We start from the raw sequence: 22,940 nt of genomic DNA, 5'->3' as shown, positions 1-22,940 counted from the left end.
TAAGGAGTTGTAAGACTACACTAAGAAACATTAGGCCTTTTAAGCCCTATCTCAAAGGCACATTGTTCTATTTAAATAGAATGCATGGATAATCGTAAAATCCTTATTGAGCTGCTTCACAAGTGCAACCCTAGTTGCTGTAATAGATTTTTCCAGCACGTGCATGTGGGAGTGAGCGATCCAGAAAGTGTGTCGCAGATCTGGGTCTGGGAACCTTTTTGAAATGTCCAGTTTCTCTTTCTTGCCCTTCCTTTATTTAGATGCATAATTTTCAGAGCGCTAGCCAAGTTCCAACGAGTGTCTTGTGGCACATAACGAATTTATTGTGCCTTAAGCAGTTCTATTTGAGTCTCCTCTGTCAGATGCATGAAGTGTCCTCAGTTGGCAGGAATATATGCGTAAGTGGGGGAAATGTGAACAGTGGAATCGAATGACAGTGAAATGCAGGAAGTGCTTTCCTGTATTTCATTGCCGTTTGATTCCGGCGTTCACAATTTTTTCTCTCCGCCCCTGCGCACAGCCTGTGTTTCTTGCACCCTTGTCAATCATGAAGCTGCTGGTTTTGAGAAGATGACGATTTGAGAGCTAAACCCAAGTTCTGCATAAGCGCGCTTCACTTACACCGTCTGCCGGACTTTACGTGACAGCTCCCGGCTATGGCCCTATGAATCAAACGATCCTCCGTTGCCTTGGGAACCATTTCACAGACTTTACAAAAACCGGAGAAATGCCAGCTTTCAGGCAGCGCCTCCTTTAAAAAGGATAACGGCGACGCAACCAAGATGGCTGCCGCGCGAGGTCATCAAGAGCCCTTTGATCCGCTCGCCATTCTCAATCTGTTCCTGTCCTTTCCATGAAACAACCAGCTTCTCATTAGCCGCGCCCGCCGATGGCGCCCTGACGGCGCCGCCGGCCCATCCGCCACGCTCAAGATGGCGTCGCTTCCTGCGAGAACCTAGCGCTGCCTCGGCCCAGTTCACGCGAGAGCTGCCGGCGCGTAGAGATGGAGCCAGGCGGCGGCGGAGGTCCGGGCTTGCTGATTGTCAACAACAAGCAACGGGGCTCGGGGCTCGGGCTGGCGGCGCCGGTGACGCCGGGGGTGAAGGGCCGAGAGCCTAACCGCAACCAGCGCAAGGACTCGGAGGTCAGGCGGGGCGGCGAGGGGCTCCGGGCGGGGGGAAGGACGTGTCCTCGCCCACTCGCCGCTTCCTACCGAAGTCTCAAGGAGCCGGGAGGGAGGGAGAGGCTTCCGCTGGCTGACTCGGGCTTCCCTCACCTGTCGGGCCTTGCATGTCACCAGCGGTTTAAAAATAGAAATGAAATAGAGGGGGGTGGGTCGGGATGTCCCTGCGCTGACAGTGGACGTGCAATGTTTAGTCTCTACCCGAGCCTTGGCTTCCCTTTCCTCCTTTACTCACGCGAAGCCCTTTCCCAAATAAAGGCTCTTTACCATCCCCATCACGAAGAGGAGCCTGCCATGGTCACAAGGGAGCTGCTTCCTCCTCGTGCAAAAAGTGCAACTTTTGGAAAACCCTTGCATTTTTAAAAGGTGTTTGCAGCGCAGACGCTTGCTCAGAAGTAAGCTGCCCTGTGCCCAGTGGCTCTTACGCTCGGGAAAGGGTTGCCTGTAGGGTTGCAGCCCGGAAGATTATAAATCGGCAGTCCTATCTGTACACATTTACTTGGGAGTCAAGTTCCGTGGGTTTTTAAAAACTGAACAGATATTGTCCAGGTTGCACTGCAGTCCGCGAAACATGAGTTCCAGGCAAGCCTTAAAAGTGCGAAGTTGCCGAGCAATGTGGCAAAACAGGTTTAAGGGAGAGGAACACTGCCTTAGTCATTTGCAAGTTACCATAGTAACAGTGAAGCTGCGTGGGGAAAGTCGAGAGTCCTTTCGTGCTGAGCCTAACACCCTTAGGGGATTCTGCCTGGAAAAAAAGTTTTATTTTAAACTGTCCTCTTCTTCACCCAGGGCTATTCGGAATCTCCAGATTTTGAGTTTGAATATGCAGACACAGACAAGTGGGCTGCTGAGCTGTCAGGTAAATTATGACCTGCTTTACTCTAATATTGTGCTTTGTTTTGAAACAGTTTCATTTTATTATAATGGATGTTGCTACAAAGTAAAAATCAAGCCTATTTGAAAACTCAATGGATTTCTTTGAGTTGCTGCTTCCTATATTCATTGTTAGTTGTTTTCAGGTTTTATCTTGTGATTTATCTGTGTGAGGAAAGTTGTTTTGAGTGGAAGTGATATCCACATAAAAGCTCTCAGTTTATATTTTCCGACCCACCCTGGATAATTTTTTAATGAAGAGCAAGTTAGAAATGTTCTAAATAAAAAAATAATTCTGCTATAAATAAATAGTGTGTCTTCGATTTTGCTTTAAATATATATGTGTGTACTTTTGAATATTCAGTCAGTATTATGTGTTCCTATTTTACTTCAATAGGAGAGATGTGCAGACATTGCCCAGATTCAGCTACAGTATCATGTTCCGCTTGTAAAAACCCAGTGCAAGGACATTAGCTAGAGCAGTGGGGGTTTCCCACCTCCCCTGTGAGCCCCCTGCACCTTCCCAAATTCACACAGAAAGGTATCCAGTAATAGGAGATATCCAGTAACAGTGTAGGGAGAGAAGAGAGGAAAGATGGTTCCAGCAGGCAAGCAGAAATTCTTGCACTGATTGAACTATTTCCTTAGCACTATGCAGAATCCTACCCATTATGCTTAACCATTGCTTGTTTCTGTAACTACAGTTAAGTGTTGCTTGCACCTGAATACCTACATCATGGTTAAGGGTTGTCTGCAAACTACTTATGTTAAGTCATGGGTCTGAAGTAGGTTTGTAAACCATGTTTTGTATTAACCATGGTACATCTACATCAAGCATTCTAGTTCTCCCTGCATCTCCAGGATCTTCCCTTGCAAAGTTATGAGCACGCCTCATTGGTGTGGCTCCCACCCTACAGGGGCAGGGCTTAGCTTAATAATGCTCACCCATGGCAGCAATTTTCAAATAATGCCATCTTCTATAACACTTTGTGTTATGAACATGCTTCCACTTGTTATGACAAATAGTTGTCTCCAGTCATGTTGCTTTAAACTAGGCATCTCCAAACTTTGGCCCTCCAGATGTTTTGGACTACAATTCCCATCTTCCCCGACCACTGGTCCTGTTAGCTAGGGATCATGGGACTTGTAGGCCAAAACATCTGGAGGGCCGCAGTTTGGGGATGCCTGCTTTAAACCATGCTCAGTTATTGTATAACATATAACTTGGTAACTGTAAGATTTTGTGTATTTATTATCTCATGACAGAACTGTACAGTTACACTGAAGGTCCGGAATTCCAGCTCAACAGAAAATGCTTTGAGGAAGATTTTAGACTGCATGGTAAGAGTGATGTATTGTCTTTTTGCTGTCTTGTAGAGTTGGTTTGTGTGTGCTCTAGAAGTTGGTCTTACATTTTGAGCACACAAAGATCTTTCTCTTTGTGATAGAAATAAAATTCCAAAGATTGATTGCTAAATCAAGTATGTTCTTGCATCTTTCTATGAAACTGCTTTTATTTTAATCTATTATTATTATTATTATTATTACTACTACTACTACTATTATTATTATTAATTTGTATACATCCCTTCATCCAAAGATCACAGGGTGGTTCACAACATAAAAATACAAAATGTGAGCACAAAATACATAATAAAGAACCACAAAACAAACCAATAACCCCCCCCAAAAAAAAACCAACAACACATTTAAAAGGCTATAGAAATGTTTCAACAGCCATAGCCCTGGTTATAGAGAAACCTTTTCATCTGGTGCCTAATGATATGTAACGAAGGCTTTCAGGCAAACCTCTCCATGGAGAGCATTCCACAAATGGGGAGCCACTGCAGAAAAGGTTCATTCTCATGTTTCCATTCTCGACCTCTCATGGAGGAGGCAAACAAAGAAGGGCCTCAGGTGATGTTTGCAGGGTCTGGTATTGTGGTCCTGAGCTATTTAATAGTTTGTCTTTTAAGCAAATTTAAGCAAAAATTGAGTTTTTGGAAGCAATGGAAGCTTTTTAAGGTAAATGAGAAGATCCAGTCTCATAGCATAGGATCTTTATTTATGAATTTTCTGAATGTTCTAATGTGCTTACTATAGCTTTTAACTCATAAGAATTGTAAGGGCTTTGGGGTTCTTACGAATTCAGCCTGACCTCCCAGACTCTTCTAAAGCAAAGTTGCCCTGTGACTTGTGAGGCTAAAGCTCCTGTATCTTTGAGGGACTGTTTTTTAGTTTCAGAAAGCAGCCTTATATCAAACTGCTTGACTTTACAGTGCTGGATAAAAAATGGACAGAGTTGGACACCGATCAGCATCGCACCCATGCCATGAGGCTTCTTGATGGCCTTGAAGTCACGGCTCGGGAGAAAAGACTGAGGGTAGCCCGAGCCATCCTCTATGTTGCACAAGGTATACCTTTATTACTGCCAGAGGAAATTCTGAGTTATGAAATGTTTACTAGTTGCTGTGTAAGTCTTCATGGAATATTTGTTAACATGGTACTTGAGTGAAACCAAGCCTGTTTTTTAAGAAAGAAAGAAAGAAAGAACAGAGATGAAGGAAATTTGTTGGTTACTACCTTTATTACATAAATGACTGAGAGCAATATCCTACTAAATGGATCCACTAGAGCAGAGATTTCCACTTGTGCAATGAAACCTCCTCCCTCTCCGCCAAGTATGTGTGCCAAATCTGTTCCAGAGAGTTGAGGAGAAACCCAGGACAGATTTAGGAGGTATGCGAGGAGAGGGTGGAGAACTTCCGTTGTACAAGCGGAAATTCTTGCACTAGCAGATCTAGTTGGATACAATCCTTACTCAGTTTCATTTTTATTTTTAGTTGTTTGGGGCTAGATTCTAGACTTACAGTCACTTTTCATAGTAAACCAAGATGGTTGTCCATCTTTGCTCATAGTATGCCTGAACATCAGAGCTGACAGAGGCAGCAGTTTGTAGTTGACTATCATATGTGTAGATATAATTAATATGAGTAGTTGTTGTTGTTATTATTATTATCAAAGTTATATCCCACCCTTCCACTCAAAGGAGCCCAGGGCAGCAAGCACACAAATAATGAAACAGTTTAAACATCTAAAAGCAACTCCAATTGAAGTACAACCTGTAAAAGGCTTGTTGAAAGAAGAAGGTGCCAAAAAGACAACAGTGGTAGTCCCTTTATAATATTTAGCAGGAGGAAATTCCAAAGAGTGGGTGCCATGTCACAAAATACCTGATTCCTATATTTTGCAGAATGGACTGACACCCCCCCTGCTCAGTTAGTATTTGCATGAGGCCCTCACCTACAGAGCACAGTTATTTGTTGGGTAAATAAGGGGTGAGACGATCTTTCAGGTATCCTGGTCCCAAGCTGTATAGGGCTTAATGCACCAAAACCAACACCCTGAACGTAGCCCAGTAACTAACTGGCAGCCAATGCAGTTCTTTCAGCAGCAACTTAGCATGATGGCAATAGTCTGCTGCAGTGAGCAGTTGAGCCATCTCATTTTGCACTACCTGCAGCTTCAGGACCAACTTCAAGGGTAGCCCTACATAGAAAACATTGCAATAATTCAGCCTGCAGATTACCAGCGCATGGGTGACAGTGGCCCACTCCCAAAATGGCTATAGCTGTCGTATCAGGCACTCCTGACCACTAAGAGCGCTTGGGCCTCTACTGACAACTATGGATCTGGGAGCACTCCTGGACTATGAGCCTGCTCTTTAAGTGGGAGCACAACCCTATCCAAAGTAGGGAGTTGGCCAGTTATTGGGAACCAGCCCCCCCCCCCAAAAAAAACACTTCCATCTTGCCAGGATTCAAAGTCAGTTTGTTGGCCCTCATCCAGCCCACCACCAAGTCCAGGCAGTGGTCCAGAGCTTGCATGGTCTCCATGTTAGTACAGAGGCATGATACTGCATTAGTGACATATTTCCATTGCACCAAATAATCAGGCAACAGAGGTTGTTCGGTGGGATTATCCCTTGAGTTGTTGGTATGATCAAGTGCTATCAAGTCCCACTGGAAGCCATGTTTTTTTTTATAATTGTGTAACACTCTTGTTCTCTGTCCTGCAGCAGGTTCCAGATGCTGCAGGAAGCTGACATTCTAGCCGGTTGTTTTCATAGTCCTGTATTATAATTTTTGTGTTATTATAATTTTGTGAATTCTCTGCCTTTAGGCATAAGAATCAGGAAAAACATACCAGTTATGAAGAACAATAACATGCTTTATCTGTAAAATGGAGAGCAAATTGGTATGATTTTTGTTTTTGTGGCTGCAGGCACATTTGATGAGTGCAGCTCTGAAGCTGAAGTTCAGTCCTGGATGCGATACAACATTTTCCTTCTGCTTGAAGTTGGCACATTCAATGCTTTGGTGGAACTTTTGAACATGGAAATTGAGTGAGTTCCATGTTACTGCAGAGTTGGGCCTCTGAGAGGAATGTAGGCTGTTTAGATAGCCTGGTTATGATCTGCCCCACCAGGGTATATATTTTTACAGCTTGTGAATGAACAGATGCCAGATTCATTCTGGTATCCATCCAATTTTTATCTGATTCCATAGAAAGCCCTAGAGTTTAGGACTGGAGTATTAAGGCAGTAGGGTAACACTGCAAGTTCTTTTCACCTACCTTTCCAGTATCTGATTAAGAAATGCTATCTTTCTGGTAATGGAAATAAAACAAGTAATCTAGAATAATTTTATTTTTAATTATTCATTTATAATAATTGTATTAATATTATTAATGATACTATATTATTATACTTTGTAGTGCCAAACAAGAATCACTTACTTTTGAGGGTGGATTTGTGCTTGCAGCTAAAAACTAAACACGGATCAATAGAAAGATTAGTATATACTGGGCTCAGATGAATGCCTCTCCAGCCCACTGCTTTGATCTCAGTAGGATCAAACATGTTCCTACTAAGTTATCTTTAAAAAATGAACACCAAGTTGTTATAGAATGTCTAGTAATTTGGTTCTATGGAGCAGATGCTTCTCTCGTAGTTGAATTCAATCCAGTTTGTAAGATCTCATAGCAACTGTTTTGGGCAGCTGCTGTTGGATATGTGAAGGAATTAGAGCATGTGCAGAGTGGTGCCTAGCTGCGGAGAAAGACCACAGGATATGCAAACTGTACGCTGCTGTTTTAATGTTATAATCTTAATGTGACTTGTGTAAAAAAAAGCCTTTGAGCCCAGATTGTAGGCAGCAAGAGCTAAGTTGCTGTTGCTTCTTTTCTCTCAGCAACAGTGCTGCCTGCAGCAGTGCTGTGAGGAAGCCTGCCATCTCCCTGGCTGACAGCACCGATCTGAGGTAAGGAATATTGGCATATAAGCCACAGGTGTGGTGAGATTTCCCTGTAAGGGCTCATGAGTTTAAAAGAATGCTTTCCTTTCCTTCCCTCCACAGCCTTTCCTCTATTTGCATATTCTCTTGTGTTTTTTTGAATCATGGCATTCAGAGGTGGAAGGGACCTTTTACACCATATAGTCCAACCCTTGCTCATTGCAGAAATCTGCAACTACAGCATAGCCTTCCAGCAGGGATGGTAATATTTTTTTCAGCCTGAGGGTCACATGCCAATAGCGGACAGAGCAGAGGAAAAAGTGGGCAGAGCAACTAATGTGAATTTGTATACCTTCGTATACTAGGCAGTTTCTTCACACACATCCCATCTGTCTGCCATCCAGGCAAGCAAGAAGCATGATCAGAGTTCAAGGGACATATTCCAGCTAGGCAAAACACTCAAGGAGAGGCCAGATGAGGGGTATGGGTAAGGAAGAGACTTGAGTACCTGACAGAGAGGCCTGAGAAACTGCATGTGGCCTCAGGTCTGAGGTTGCCCATCCCTGCTTTCAGTATCTACTTGAATACTTCTCTGACATTTGTGCAAGAATCAGATTTATAGCTTTGATGCAGCATACTGTTGTGCCTTAAGCTGTCTGCATTGATTTAATGGACTTGGTGTTTTTTTAAAAAAAGATAGGTAACCAAACCCAATGCAGCTTTGAATGGCGTATGTTAGGAAGAAACACTCAGTACTAGCTAACACTGTGTGCTAGTGGCTGTGCACAGTACAATCCCCGCATCTGTAGTGAATCCTCTATAGCTGGAAAATGGCGAGATCTTCCAGGAGATACTTGTGGTTTATGTAAAGATACACCCACTAGGATGAGTGCATTTTTCCTTGAGAAATACAGGTTGCTAAGCAACAGTCACCTTGGCAATATAGACTGGGAGCAGGAGGAAAATGCTGGCTTTTTTTCAGTAAAACTTGTCATCTTCTTGTTGTGCCAAGCATATAATGTTGCTACTTCTGATGAAGCCAGGGGGATATCACTTGTGCACAGTTTGCTAGTCTAGCCCCTCTCTCCTACCTGCAGTTTTGAATAAGCTGAGCCATATTGTCAGAGTTTGCCTTTCTAACCTGTTTGGTCTTTGCAATCCATTTTGCAGGGTGCTGCTGAATATTATGTACCTTATCATAGAGACTGTCCGTCAGGAATGTGAAGGAGACAAGCCTGAGTGGAAGACCATTAGACAGACCTTTAGAGCAGAACTAGGTAAGGATTCTGTTGCTGCCCATTTACAGTGGTACCTCGGGTTAAGAACTTTATTCGTTCCGGAGGTCCATTCTTAACCTGAAACTGTTCTTAACCTGAGGTACCACTTTAGCTAATGGGGGCCTCCCGCTGCCGCTGCGCAATTTCTGTTCTCATCCTGAAGCAAAGTTCTTAACCCGGGGTACTATTTCTGGGTTAGTGGAGTCTGTAACCTGAAGCATCTGTAACCCGAGATACCACTGTACATGTGATGTGTTTGATAAGGCTGTTTTATAAGTCTCTTGATTTGAAAGTAAATATCAGTAAGCCAGGAAGGCGCAATTACTTTGTTGCAAGAAAAGCTGCGCAGCCAGGTATGGAAAGGTATCTTTTTTCATTTGAGCTAAATGGGCAGGATGTTTAGAATTAAACCGAAGCAGGGACAGTGTATACATAGACCAGAAGAAATACAATGGTTATGGACAATATAATGGCTGTTATATTGGACCTACTAGTGAATTGATGGCAGAAGATGGGGTTGGAATATATACAGCTAGAACTGAGGCATCTGCACATAACACAACCATCGCCAATATATTGCCTTTCAGGGGCACCTCTGTATAACAATGAACCATTTTCCGTGATGCTCTTTGGAATGGTGACCAAATTCTGCAGTGGCCATGCCCCACACTTCCCTATGAAGAAGGTGTTGCTGTTGCTCTGGAAGACTGTCCTGGTAAGAGATTGCTGCCTACAAATAATCGGTGTTTTAACAAATTGCTTCTTTTGCTGTAACTAAAAACTCTGTCCCCTTGGGATATAACCAGGTTACACAAGGTGACGTGGTGCTGCTGTTTTAATTTCTTGACTGAGATCAGTTCAGAGACAAGCATGCTTAGCGTTTAAGCTGTAGGATGTGCATAGGTCCGGAATCCTTTTTATTATTAAAAGCTCTATTGTAGCTAACCAATGCAGGTGAAACTCGGAAAAATAGAATATCGTCAAAAAGTGCATTTATTTCAGTAATGCAATTTAAAAGGTGAAACCAATATATGAGATAGATGCATGACATGCAAAGCAAGATATGTCAAGCCTTTATTTGTTGTAATTGTAATTATTTGTCGTTAGGCGGGTCAATTATAAATGGAGGTAATTAATAAAATGTAATAGCGATGTTTATTTTTGTTTATGTATTATTGTAACTATTTGTTTTATTATTGTGGAATTTCAAAAATAAAGCATTTATAAAAATAAAATAAAAAATAAAAAAAATAGTAAGTTGCATTACCGAAATAAATGCACCTGTAAATGTAAGCTACTACAAGGACGTCTGGGTGTTGTATGATAATATCCTAGGTTGAGTTCGTCACCACCATTGAGAGATCTCGTGGTAACAGCAGTGGGGTTTTGGGGGTGGGGATATTATACCACAGGCACAGGACCAGTCCCTTTTCATGCACCGTGCAGTGCACCTACAAGCTATGAACAGTGCTGGGTTGAAGCAGGATCTTAGATAGTGACTTGGGGGAAAAAATCCCTTACTGCTCTCCTCCATCACTGTTGACAAAGCAGACACACAGGAGAGCTGCTCTGTAATTTGTTGGGCTTATTCAACTCCTTTCATATATGTCCTACTAATGCCATTTGGCACATCCCTGTAGCAGTGTTGCTGGTTTCTTATGCTGGCTGCTGGTTGAGTCTGAGTATCCTCAGGGCTTTTTGGTTGCTTGAAAATAGCAGATGGCATCATGGATCCAAGCCTGAGCAAATCAAGCTGCCATTGACACATTGGAAGGAAAATCATTATTAACGTGAAACGAGGATTCTGGGTTACTTTGTTTGAACTAACAAATGTATAGATATTTTGAAACTTGGAAGAAAGAGATGATGAATATTTTCTTGCTAGCTAAAGTATCTTAGGAAGAGGTTCAGTTTACATGGGAATCCTATGACTGACAAAGAAGCACACTTGCTGGCCTAAATTTCAAAACCAGGCAGTCCATAATTTTATTTAATTATGAAATGTTTATCCCACCACACCAAATTGTTTAAATTTTTCATATTTAAATAAACGATTTCTGGATATTGACTAGTAAAGTATCTCAGGTTGGTTAATAAATGGACTTGCAGGGAACTAATGCACAATCTTTTTAAAAAGAGCACAGAAATAAAAGAAGTATTTTAGTTGGTGTCATAATAAAACTCATACTGCATAAATTTGGCTTGCTTTTTCTTTTTCTTTTTGAACTGCTGAAATGTATAGTTTTAAGACGGTGATGCTACAACTAGGATACTATAATATAATCCATTTGTGGTTGATGACATATTTTTCAGCTGTTTAAGACTAAATGATCATGAAATCAATAAAGTGCAATGTTATTGCCAGTTTTCAAAGGAACTGCTTCTGTGATCAGTACAATGTGGTCCAGCAGCTAAACACACCTATTTCAGATAAACCTAGCTGGCTTTTCCAGAGTTCTTGGTATTCCTCTGGCTGTTTGGCATCTGCCGAGTAAAGAGCATAATAGTACAGATACCACAGACAGGTATCATATGCTATTGTTTAACCTAAGGTGATCTTTCCACGTCAGTGAGTAGATGAGAATTGCCCAGAAGTCTCATGTAAGCCCTCTGAAATTCTTAAAGAAAGAGAAGGATATGTTAAATACAGTGGTACCTTGGTTTTCGAATGCAATCCGTTCCAGATGACTGTTCGAGTTCTGAAACGTTCAAAAACCGAAAACTCAATAGCCAAGAGCTAGGCCTCAGGATCCTGCACTCAGCAGAAGCTGCATGGCATGTTTGATTTCTGAGGCATGTTTGAAAACGGAAATGTTTGTCAATGGAGATGTTCAAAAACCGAGATACCACTGTATGTGTGTCTGCTAGGAATGTGGAGCTCTCAGCTTCATGAGCGAGTGTCTTTAACTTCATTTGTTTGAAAATTAGCTATGAAAATGTTTCATATGAGCACAAAGACTGGTTAAAAATGCCATGTTCTTTGGTCTCTGCTATGCCTTCCCATATACACAAATGGTTCTTTGAAGAATGATGGACATGCCTATAACTGCAGCAAATCCTCCATTCCCCCGTATTAGTTTACCATTAACAAACTGGTTTTTGAAGGGTTTATGAGTGACCAAAAAGATAATGGAAGTGAATGACCTGCAATTATCCTCTTGCCGTAGTGCACCCTTGGAGGATTTGAGGAACTCCAGGATATGAAAGCAGAGAAAAGGGAGATGTTGGGGCTCCCCCCACTTCCTGAGGATAGCATAAAAGTGATTCGCAACATGAGGGCTGCCTCCCCTCCGGCATCTGCTTCTGATTTGATTGAGCAGCAGCAAAAACGGGGTCGCCGAGAGCACAAGGTAAGTCAGGGTACAGTCTGGGTGGGAAGTACCCAGGAAGACACTGAACTTAAGGAGAAGGCAGTCTATAACATCATTTGCTGTGTGTGTCTTCTTCCAGGCTCTTATTAAACAGGATAACTTAGATGCCTTCAATGAGCGAGATCCCTACAAAGCTGATGACTCCCGGGAAGAAGAGGAGGAGAATGATGATGACAATAGTCTTGAGGGAGAGACATTCCCTCTTGAAAGAGATGAAGTGATGCCCCCTCCTATCCAGCACCCACCGACTGACCGACTGACTTGTCCAAAAGGTTTGCCTTGGGCACCCAAAGTCAGGTGAGCACCTATACAGGATTGTTTTATTTAAAGAGAATCCCAGAACTGGAAGGCTCTCATCTTCAGCCTCAAACCTCAACTACTTGGTTAGTGTGCCTAATAGATTTCTGAATGTGATAACTATAATGAAATACGTGCTCTGGCTTCTCTCATTGACATTGTGATGATGTTTGGGAGCCATTCTTATTTTTGTGTGTGTCTAGCATATAAAGGAACTTCATCTCTCCAGGGCTTTGTGGTGAATGAAATATGCAATAATCTTGAGGAGCCCTCAAGTTCTGTCTGAATTTTGTTCTCTTCTTTTTTTTTCTTCAGAGAAAAAGACATTGAGATGTTTCTTGAATCAAGTCGGAGCAAATTCATTGGCTACACCTTGGGAAGGTGAGTTAATGGAGCCCCAATTTTTTTGCCTCTTGTGCTTAGCTTGTTTGTAGGGGATCTCTTCTTACTATGCTGTAGGGGATCTCTTCTTACTAGGAGTCTTGGTAGACCACAAACTTGCCATGAGTCAACAGTGTGATGCAGCAGCTAAAAAAGCCAATGCTATTGTGGGCTGCATCAATAGGAGTATAGGAGTATAGGGAAGTAATAGTACCACTGTACTCTGGTCAGACCTCACCTGGAATACTGTGTTCAGTTCTGGGCACCACAGTTCAAGAAAGATACTGACAAGCTGGAATGTGTCCAGAGGAGGGCAACCAAAATGGCGAAAGGCCTGGAAACAATGCCTTATGAGGAACGGCTTAGGGAGCTGGGTATGTTTAGCCTGGAGAAGAGAAGGTTAAGGGGTGATATGATAGCCATGTTCAAATATATAAAAGGATGTCATATAGAAGAGGGTGAAAAGTTGTTTTCTGCTGCTCCAGAGAAGCGGACACGAAGCAATGGATTCAAGCTACAAGAAAGAAGATTCCATCTAAACATTAGGAAGAACTTCCTGACAGTAAGAGCTGTTCAACAGTGGAAGTGTGGTGGAGTCTCCTTCTTTGGAGGTCTTTAAGCAGAGGCTTGACAGCCCTCTGTCAGGAATGCTTTGATTGTGTTTCCTGCTTGGCAGGGGGTTGGACTGGATGGCCCTTGTGGTCTCTTCCAACTCTATGATTCTATGCAGTTAATGTGTTGGGTAACTGGCAGCATAGACTTTTTCCTGAATAAAGTAAAGACATCAAGCTGTTCAAGCTTCGTTATATTTTTAAGCATTCACATAATCGTTTCTCATCCTGTGTTATGCCACTACTGCAATACTGTTCAGACACTGAGTTCTGCTGCCCATCTTGTCAGCTCTTGAAATCTCAGGACCGTGCATGCAATCATACATGCATCTCAAAACTATAATTGCAGCTGTAATATTTTATGGTATTGTGCTGTAATTTGAGTAACCAAAAGGACTAAAATACTTAAACAACAAAAAATAGGTGTGCCTGTATACACAAACACACATGCAATATTGCTATGGACAGATGAAGAATAGGACCAGAAAAAGACTTAGTACACCTACCATGTGTAGAGTTGCTAAATAAACTAGCATATCAAGTGGTAACAGACATTTTCCAGGCTTTTGGCTGGTACAACTAAAAGCTTAATAGGAATGGTGAAAACTTGCTACACTAAGTCACAAAACCATATTGCAGAGGGTACATATGAACCAGAGATTGAATCCAGATAACCAAACTTTATTGGTGCTTCATTTTAATAGGAAAAAAATCTTGTGTTTTAGATACATCCAATTAGATCCTCCTATTTATTTCAGGTTCTGTTCCTGGTGCTTAACTAATTACACAAACTGAACATTCTTAAAAATCTAGCATGCTTTTATATTTTAAAGTTGAGAGGAAGGTTCCTATGGTTTCCAAGCATTCCTGTTTTTTAGGTTGCTAGGTAACCTGAGAGAATCATATCTGAACCTACTAATGAACAATTTTTATTGACTCAATAGGAGCAGGAAGGTCTTGCACAAATGAAAGAGATTTTTTCTTAGACAATTTACCAGGACATGCCTAGCAGGTATTGTAAGCTGCCCTGTGATCCTTGGATGAAGGGTGGTATAGAAATTTAATAAATAAATAAAAATAAAAAGGTACTGTTTGAAAGCATTGCAGAGAGAAGAGTGAAATCCCTTAATCAGATTGACTAGCTTCCTGTTCACAATTTTACCAAAATAGCTCATTTGTATCACTTACGATATTTACTCGCTGACTGGTTTTGCTTTCACCCCCTCCAGTGACACTAACACAGTTGTGGGATTGCCTAGACCAATTCATGAGAGCATCAAAACTCTGAAGCTGGTGAGTACTCACTGTGTGGACTTCTTAATTTGCATGTGTAGAAGACATCTCATCTAACTGGTTACTGCTTGCCCAGTATCCTAAGCAGGAAAACTGCTTGAATTTACAGTGCTGCCAAGATGATGAGGTTAACTTTCTTTGCCCGGTCTCTTTATAGCACAAATATACATCTATTGCTGAGATTCAAGTACAAATGGAAGAAGAGTATCTGCGTTCTCCCATGTCAGGGGTAAGTATCATAGGCCAAATGTTTAAAAGGGGGAAAGACTTGTGGTTTAAAAAGCATCTGCATGAAGAAGTGCAAGGAGAAAAGTGTGAATCTCTCATTTGGAACTAGCATTTGGCTGTTCTTTGCTATCTGCATATGCTGTGAGTTGGTTAAAGAGTTGATCTCTCCTGATTCCTAACCTGCAAGTCAGATTATTGGCTGTGATCCAGAGTTCCCATGAGCAGAACTCTGCCCATGAGACACTCTCATTGGAAAGAGAGACTCAAGATCCAACCCTTATGTGGTATGGTATGATGCTGTGCAGCCTGCCTCTGGAAGGAGTTCTTTCTTCAGGAAAGTTTTGCTGAGGTTCTGGATGAATGCTCATAATATTCAGACTAACTTAGCATAACTTGAGGTCGCAGTGAATAATGCTATTATCTCCTTGTGTTAATAAAGGGGGAAGAGGAGGTTGAACAAGTTCCTGCCGAAATCTTGTACCAGGGTCTACTTCCTAGCCTGCCACAGTACATGGTGAGTTATCGTTTCCTCCTAATGTTCATTCCCAAGGCTTCAGCACACCCTTTTCTCATGTCATAAACTCTAGCCTCTCTACCATTTTCAAGATGGGAGAAATAGCTAGACTTGGTTTGCATTTCACTGCTGGGCTTATGCAAACTCCCATTCTGATAAATAACTTTTTTGCTTACCAGTATGTGACAAGCTATATCCTTCGATACTTCATGTTAATCTCTTCCCGGTATCTGTGTTTTTGAGTTTCCTTCTCCTCTTTCCTGTACTTTGGCACTTCTAAAAGCCTTCTCTGCTTCACACAACTTTCACCTACAGATTGCCTTGCTGAAGATTCTGCTGGCTGCGGCACCCACCTCCAAGGCCAAGACCGATTCCATTAACATCCTAGCAGATGTCTTGCCAGAGGAGATGCCGTGAGTCTCATTCTTAGGGGGAAAGCATATGGTGAATGAAGGGCAAAGACAATGAATGGATGTTTACTTGACATTTAGTGGTTGGGCGTTGAGTGGGCAGGCTGACATTTATTTGTATATTTAGACATTCCTTTCCTACTGTTCTTTATAAAAAGAAAAATTCAAATGCTTTTCATACGGTGGAACATTTGATTGTCTTGAATCTTGCAAAATGATGTGTGCACTCTAGAATTAAGAGATCTGGTAGCAGAGAAAGAAGTGTTTGGACTGGACCTAGAAAGCTGTTTGAAAATGGGTCTCCTTAGAAATAGCAGGCCTCTTAAGTATGGAGGGGGAATGTTAAGTATGGAATGTTAAGTATGGAGGGGGAATGCCTCTTAAGTATGGAGGGGGGAATGTTCAACAATCTCGTGAGAAGCTTCAAGGCAGTGGTGATGCTTGTGCTTCAATAGAAGATTATTATTTTTCCTGAATTTGAATGTGTCATTAATACATGCACAGTACTTCATGTCTGGAGCAACAAAGATTTCATAAGAGTGATAACTAGGTTCAAGGCAGTACTTTTTTCTTTTAAACTTTTGTTCTGCACAGTACACCCTGAAGTGCTTATGTTGGCAAATGGAGCCACACACAGCTTGTTGAATTCTTCATTTTATTGACATATTAAACAGAGTCAGGAAGGGCTTGGAGAAAAGTATTGAGGAGTTGCCCATCTCTTCCTTGATCACCCCTATATTAACTAAAATTAAAGCAAGCTTCTTCACTGGCCTATAGAAGATAGAGACCAGAAAGTGCTACTTAAAGGAGAATTGCACTAAAGTATAAATAGTAGCACTAAGCATAGGCAGATCTGCCCTACCACAGTCACCATCACAGGCCATAGAAGCTAATACTGCTGCTTTGCCTTCCAGAACAACTGTGTTGCAGAGTATGAAACTAGGCGTTGATGTGAATAGGCACAAAGAAATAATTGTAAAGGCCATTTCCGCTGTTCTGCTTCTACTGCTTAAGCATTTTAAGCTAAACCATGTCTATCAGGTAAGTATGAAATGGCATGAGCAATCAGCATTGGAATTGAAAGAGAGATTGAAGTGAATCTGGAATTTGCTTGGCTAACCATTCTTATCACATCTGTTTCCTGCTTCAGTTCGAATACATGGCCCAGCACCTAGTATTTGCCAACTGCATCCCCCTTATACTGAAATTCTTCAACCAAAACATCATGTCATATATCACTGCCAAGAACAGGTAGGTGGGAATATCTCTAGCACACCTGTATCCCAAAATGCTATGACAGGAAATGGGACACACTATCTTTGCAGTGGGGCACCTGGATGGTATCCAGATGGGATATCTAAGAATAATGAGCCATCCTCCACAATTTTAACTTGCAGAAAGGAAGATGTTTTATCCCACTGATAAAAAAAAAACCTGCTGAGAAATCATTCACCTCTACTTGTCTGTTAAATGGATAGCTTTAAAATGTGCTTGTTTGAAAATACATTGAGTGACGTTCATGTAAATCCCCTGGCCATGAGTTTTACTGGACTCAACAGACACCATTGCTCTAGTGGGCTGAAACATTACTAAGCAGCCTGTTGATCTGCTTATTTTTCTTGGCAGTAGAGTGGTGCCTCGCTTAACGAATGCCTCACACAACGAAAAACTCGCTAGACGAAAGAGTTTTGCGTTGCGCGAGGCATTCGTAAGATGACAAAATTTTCTATGACCGCTGCTTCATCTTACGAAGCGCGGCCATAGAAAGCGGCAAAGGAAGATCAGCTGTCAGCGCGGGAAGCTGACAGCTAATCTTCCTTTGCCAGGGGGGGGACGGAGCCGAAACGCGGCGGTGCGGCGGCTGCCCCTGCCTGTCTTCCCCTTGGCTCGGGGAAGACAGGCGGGGGCAAGCAGCGCCCGCTGCGATTCGACTCCATCCCCCGCCGCCGCCTCTCGCCTGCCTCCCCCGACACGGAACGCAACTTCGGAGACCTCCGAAGTTGAGCTCCGTGCCGCCGGTGCGGGGTGAGAGGCGGGGGCGGGAGAAGGTCTTCCCCCGCCCCCGCCTCTCGCCCCGCACCCCCGGCACGGAGTGCAACTTCAGAGGTCTCCGAAGTTGCGCTCCGTGTCGGGGGAGGCAGGCAAGAGGCGGTAGCGGGAGAAGAGAGCTTCTCCCCCCGCCGCCTTGCACACAGCCGACATCGGACGGGGCTTCGGAGAAGGTCCGTTGCATGCCGCTGCCAGTCCCCCAGAGCCTATAGGAACACATTGATTAAGTTTCAGTGCATTCCTCTGGGAAACTGGGACTCGCTAGATGAAAAATTCGTTACACGAATTGACCTGTGGAACAAATTAATTTCGTCTAGCGAGGCACCACTGTATCTGGGTTAGGTAGATATGGAAAAAGATGTGCATGCACTAAGCCTTTTGGTTGTTGTCAGCTGAATAGCAGCGGGTGGAGATGATGTCACAATCATTTTTCTCATATGTTTGAACCTGGCAGGGGTAACCATTTTGGACATGGTATATTTGACTAGATGGGTCATCCATTCTGATCAGTTTGGGGTGTTTTATGTTTTTTAGCATCTCTGTTTTGGATTACCCATATTGTGTGGTGCATGAGCTGCCTGAGCTGACTGCAGAGAGTCTGGTGAGCTAAACTACCTGGACAGAAACATATATTGCCAAGGGATGGAGATTGCATTGTCAATAAGGGGCAATTTCTCACTTTCCTTAGTTGGTAATATTTCCTTTGTTTTGCTTTTTTCCTATAGGAAGCTGGAGACAACAATCAGTTTTGCTGGCGAAACCTGTTTTCCTGCATTAATCTACTTAGGATACTGAACAAATTAACAAAGTGGAAGCACTCAAGGACTATGGTGAGTAGAAGGGCCTCCTCTTCATAGTGCTGTTAAGGCTTTATTGAACATGTACCATCATTTTGGCCTTAAGCAAATGGTTGATGACCAAGGCACAGATGAAGTCTTAGAAAACTGAGAGTGTTCCTTTGTTTTCTCAGATGTTGGTGGTATTCAAGTCTGCACCCATTCTGAAACGAGCCCTCAAAGTGAAGCAAGCCATGATGCAGCTTTACGTTTTGAAGCTTCTCAAAGTTCAGACCAAGTATTTGGGGCGACAGTGGAGGAAGAGCAACATGAAGACCATGTCAGCAATCTACCAAAAAGTGCGGCACCGGCTCAATGATGACTGGGCTTATGGCAATGGTATGTCCTGGATCTCTCTCTCCTCTTTCCAACCACCCCAAGTCTTTCATAAGCCTTTAACTGCTATGCCAAGTCAGTTCCCTTAAATCACCCACCTGCCTTCCTGTTAACAGATCCCATCAGTAATTGCTAGGAGCGCATGGTGATGGCTTCGCTTATCCTAAACAGAGCAACCTGAGGAATGTGCTTCCCCCCCTCTAAATTGGTGTTGCTTGATGGACAGTGTGGTACAGTAACTATAGTGTTGAACTTGGACTCAGAAATCTGTGTTCAGATCCTTGCTATGAACCATACAGTGTAGTCTTGGACAAGTCACTGGGTCTCGGACTTAAACCTATTTTCTACAGTGGGACCTCGGTTTTCGAGCATCTCGGAAGCCGAACGATTTGGAACACAAACACAGAAAACCTGGAAGTGATTGATTCTGTTTTCGAACGCGCCTCAGAAGTTGAACGGCTTCTGCTGCATGTTTTTCCATTTTTTTCAATGGATTTTGCCAACCGTCCATTGATACTCGGTTTTTGAATGTTTTGGAAGTCAAAGAGTCTTCTGAAATGGATTACGTTCAAAAACCGAGGTTCTGTTGTACTAGAGTGATCATAAGGGACAAGATGGAGTCACTCCATACTTCTTCATAGAAGGTTGGAATACAAATGTGAGATATTATTTATGTCTATGTCTGCTGGGAAGTCCCTGTGCATCTCATCCCTAGAAGTTATGTTTCTTAAAGATCTGCCAAATGGGATGACATAATGCTGGACTGCCTGTATGACATTGTATGGCATTTTCATGGGGGGGGGTATGACTGGAGCCCTTCTGCTCCGTTAACTGATTGTTTGCTTCATTGCTTTTTCAGATCTGGATGCACGTCCTTGGGATTTCCAAGCTGAGGAGTGTGCTCTGCGTGCCAGCATAGAGCGTTTCAACTCTCGCCGTTATGACCGGGCACATAGCAATCCTGATTTTCTACCTGTGGATAACTGTTTGCAGAGTGTTCTGGGCCAGCGCGTAGAACTGCCTGAAGATTTCCAAATGAATTATGACTTGTGGCTGGAAAGGGAAGTTTTTTCTAGACCCATCTGTTGGGAAGAATTGCTCCAATGACGTTTGACAAGAGGGAATCAGAGCTAGTACGTGTGCCCAAGGACAAGGCAGCTTCTCTTCGGTCAACCAGGCAGAGAGAGAAGAGATAAAACTGGTTTTTCATATGGCTTGTAATCTGCAGTTCTTTCCTTCTCCTCCAGGTGGCGGCATGGATTTATACTGCTCTCAAGGTCCTAGCAAATATGGCTTTCCTACATCTTTTGGGCTGCTTCAATTACTGATTGGTTTAGAAGGTGCTAAATGGATTCAGAGTAGTTCACTCTGAGACTCAGATCAATTGAAAAACGCTGAGCAAAATATCAGTGTCAGCATTGATTGTTATTCATGTGCTCCTTGTTGGGCTTCTGTCCATTGTCATTGGCCAGCTGTTCTGTTCCAAAAGTAGTATGGCAGCTTTTTTTTCTGCTATGCTCCCACTCTTAGCCCAAAAGGACAGAACCCTTTCTCTGTTAGCTTCTAGGATGGAAAACAGTATCATGGTGGTGTGGATGGAAGGAGAAACGATAGGTGGTGCATACAGTTGTTCATACTAATAGGAAAGGGAGATATCTGGAGTCCCATCTAGTGCATGTATAGTTGAGAGGATCGGGAGCAGGGAATAGGGTGTGTTCATAGCAGCTGCTTCCACTCTCATCTGGTGGATTACAAATGGCTTGGCCCTTCACAGGGAAGGCAATTTAACTGGATCAGGGATGTTACCTTCTTTTGTTCCTGTAGTGGCACCAAACATCTAAACAACTGCTGATCATGTCCCAGTATAATTGAATATTAATAACTATTTCTTTCCATTGAGCAATCTTCTGTTTTGAAGGCTTCACCAGGGAAAGAGAAACTCTTGACATTTTTCTGTTTCCATCAATGTGCCATTCTTTCCTCCTTCGTTTGCTTGAAAGCCTCGATTTTTGAATAGCTTTGCTGCACAGATGTGCATGCCAATGTAGTTTGCTTAATTTGACCCCTTGCCAGGGCACCTTGTTTGTGCCTGCCCTTCTTGGTTAAATGTCGCATAATCCTAGTCTCCTCAGTCTGGATGTTGGTGACCCAGGCAAGTAACTCATCCTACCTTGATGCTCCATCCCACTCTAGTTCTCATAAACAGAAGGCGAAGTGGCAAGCCTGTGTCTGGGCTTTCCCACTGCAAGTCACACCCACAGCCACCTGAAATAGTACTGTCAGTCCAGACAAAGGTTTGCCACTTCAAATGATGTTTTGTAAGAACCTAGTCTCTGGGTTCCTGCAAACCAGGACTGTGAATGTGGTAGAAGTAAGGGCATTTACTTTAAGTAGATAAGTGGACCTGACAATAAAGTAGGTGCTTTCGCTTCCCTAGGAGATGGTATCTGCTCTGAGAAAACTCACAACCAAATCTAAGTTTAGCCTGTTGTGTTTATAAACATTCAGGAACAGGCAAGTACAGTAGGTCATCACCAGGTGCAATACGGTAGAATGCATTTTCCTATTTGTTTGTTTGTGCTTTGTAGTCTGGTTATATGCTCAGGCTACAATTCTAACATTACTTATTTGGAAGAGAGCCCCATTGAACGGGCCACCTAAGTAAATATGGGGTGCCATTAAAATGCTACTGTTGGAGGGGTTGAGACTGCTCCAGCACTCCACATTGAGCCTCGATTACTTGTACCCAAACACTCCCGCTGTTTAACTTTCATCACTGAGGTTACAAGAGTGTCTGTCAGGCAGACAGCAGCAGGGACCAAGGCACACAGTGTCAGTTTAGAATAATCAAGTTTTAGCAAAGCCAATTCATTTATTTTGAGCAAATGTCATCAGGCAGGCATTTGCTCACAAATTGTAATGTAGCTACAGATGCGGCTCCAAGCTTCTTCAATGTGTAACATACTGAGACCGTAGGGCTCTCCCCACCCCATCTCTGCATTGTTAACAGTGTGATGGTGACATGATCATGCAACAGAAGCACATGGTCGCATAAAAGAATGAACAAGCATTAAAAGCAACAAAATGCCTATCAACTTACAGTGGCTACTTTTGTGTATGAATCCTGAGATCTGTACGTATCTCCTGGAAAGAAAGCCAGACAATTTCTGCTCATTGGAAATTAGGGACTTCAATGGGTGAGTACAGCATCTTTCTGGCTTTGCCCTGCTACCCACAGACTTCATAGAGCTTGGTGGCAAAATGAGCACCTGGGTGGATGTCACCTCTTGAAAGATGCAGCAGATAAATAACTCTTCTTCCCTGGGTTCAGTCAACCTGGCTCTTGGCTTACACCTCAGCTAGCTCAATTCCTCCATAAAGGGAGATAGAACTGGAGATGGGGGCTGATTAGCCTTCCTGGGTTGAATTGGGAGTATTTGGCGGAGGCCTGGTTGCATGGTGGTTCCTTGATATGAACTTGCTCAGCTTATCTGTAAAATTTCTGATACCGGCAAACATCTGGCCTTTTTTCCTTCTGGAGCGCTACAGTATTGGATTTTGTTTTTAAATTACAGTGAAAATGAAATCCAGCTATTATGGATAAATTATTTACTCTGTGAGCACTTGCTGGTCTGTGACACAGCTGATAGGAACAGTTGCATGGTTGGTACAGACTGCAAACTTGAAAGCTTCCTTCCTCTTCCACGAGTGCATTGATGGAAAGGAAGGATGCTTGCACTTTCCTTGGTCCTTTCAAGCAATCTGGGTTATGTACTACAGAAATGAACCAGGAATGCAGGCAGTTAAGATCCCTTGCTGTAGTAGATTTGTTGACTACTTAAAGTTTTAATAGAAGACTCTAACCAGGTAGAAGAGAGCTTTCCAAACTTTTTATGTTGGTGACACACTTTTTAGACAGCTATCCCTTCGCGATGCGGTAAATTCATTTTGCATCATTTCGCAACACAGTAATTGTTTTCCTATCAA

General features: G+C 42.8%; 1 protein-coding gene across 2 annotated transcripts; it reads left to right on the top strand.

The window, feature by feature from the left end:
- The first annotated feature begins 985 nt into the window (after window positions 1–985).
- STRIP1 (striatin interacting protein 1) lies at window positions 986–22,048 on the top strand. 2 transcript variants are annotated; one of them, XM_035122899.2, is made up of 21 exons: window positions 986–1,144; window positions 1,973–2,042; window positions 3,323–3,397; window positions 4,336–4,470; window positions 6,341–6,461; window positions 7,315–7,377; window positions 8,521–8,627; window positions 9,215–9,342; window positions 11,795–11,977; window positions 12,078–12,295; window positions 12,611–12,676; window positions 14,517–14,580; window positions 14,738–14,809; window positions 15,248–15,322; window positions 15,638–15,735; window positions 16,647–16,773; window positions 16,883–16,983; window positions 18,316–18,382; window positions 18,507–18,611; window positions 18,752–18,956; window positions 19,813–22,048. In XM_035122899.2, exons 1-21 carry the CDS (start codon window positions 1,004–1,006, stop codon window positions 20,058–20,060), a joined length of 2,469 nt encoding a protein of 822 aa, XP_034978790.2. In that variant the 5' UTR covers window positions 986–1,003; the 3' UTR covers window positions 20,061–22,048. The 2 variants fall into 2 exon arrangements, with proteins under 2 accessions (XP_034978790.2, XP_034978789.2); XM_035122898.2 differs by having other exon boundaries at window positions 7,309–7,377.
- Window positions 22,049–22,940: the final 892 nt, after the last annotated feature.

Source organism: Zootoca vivipara, chromosome 7 (assembly GCF_963506605.1).
Source record: "Zootoca vivipara chromosome 7, rZooViv1.1, whole genome shotgun sequence".
NCBI lineage: Eukaryota > Metazoa > Chordata > Lepidosauria > Squamata > Lacertidae > Zootoca > Zootoca vivipara.
Note: the sequence above shows the minus strand (reverse complement) of the source record. Positions and strands in the feature narration are given on the sequence as shown.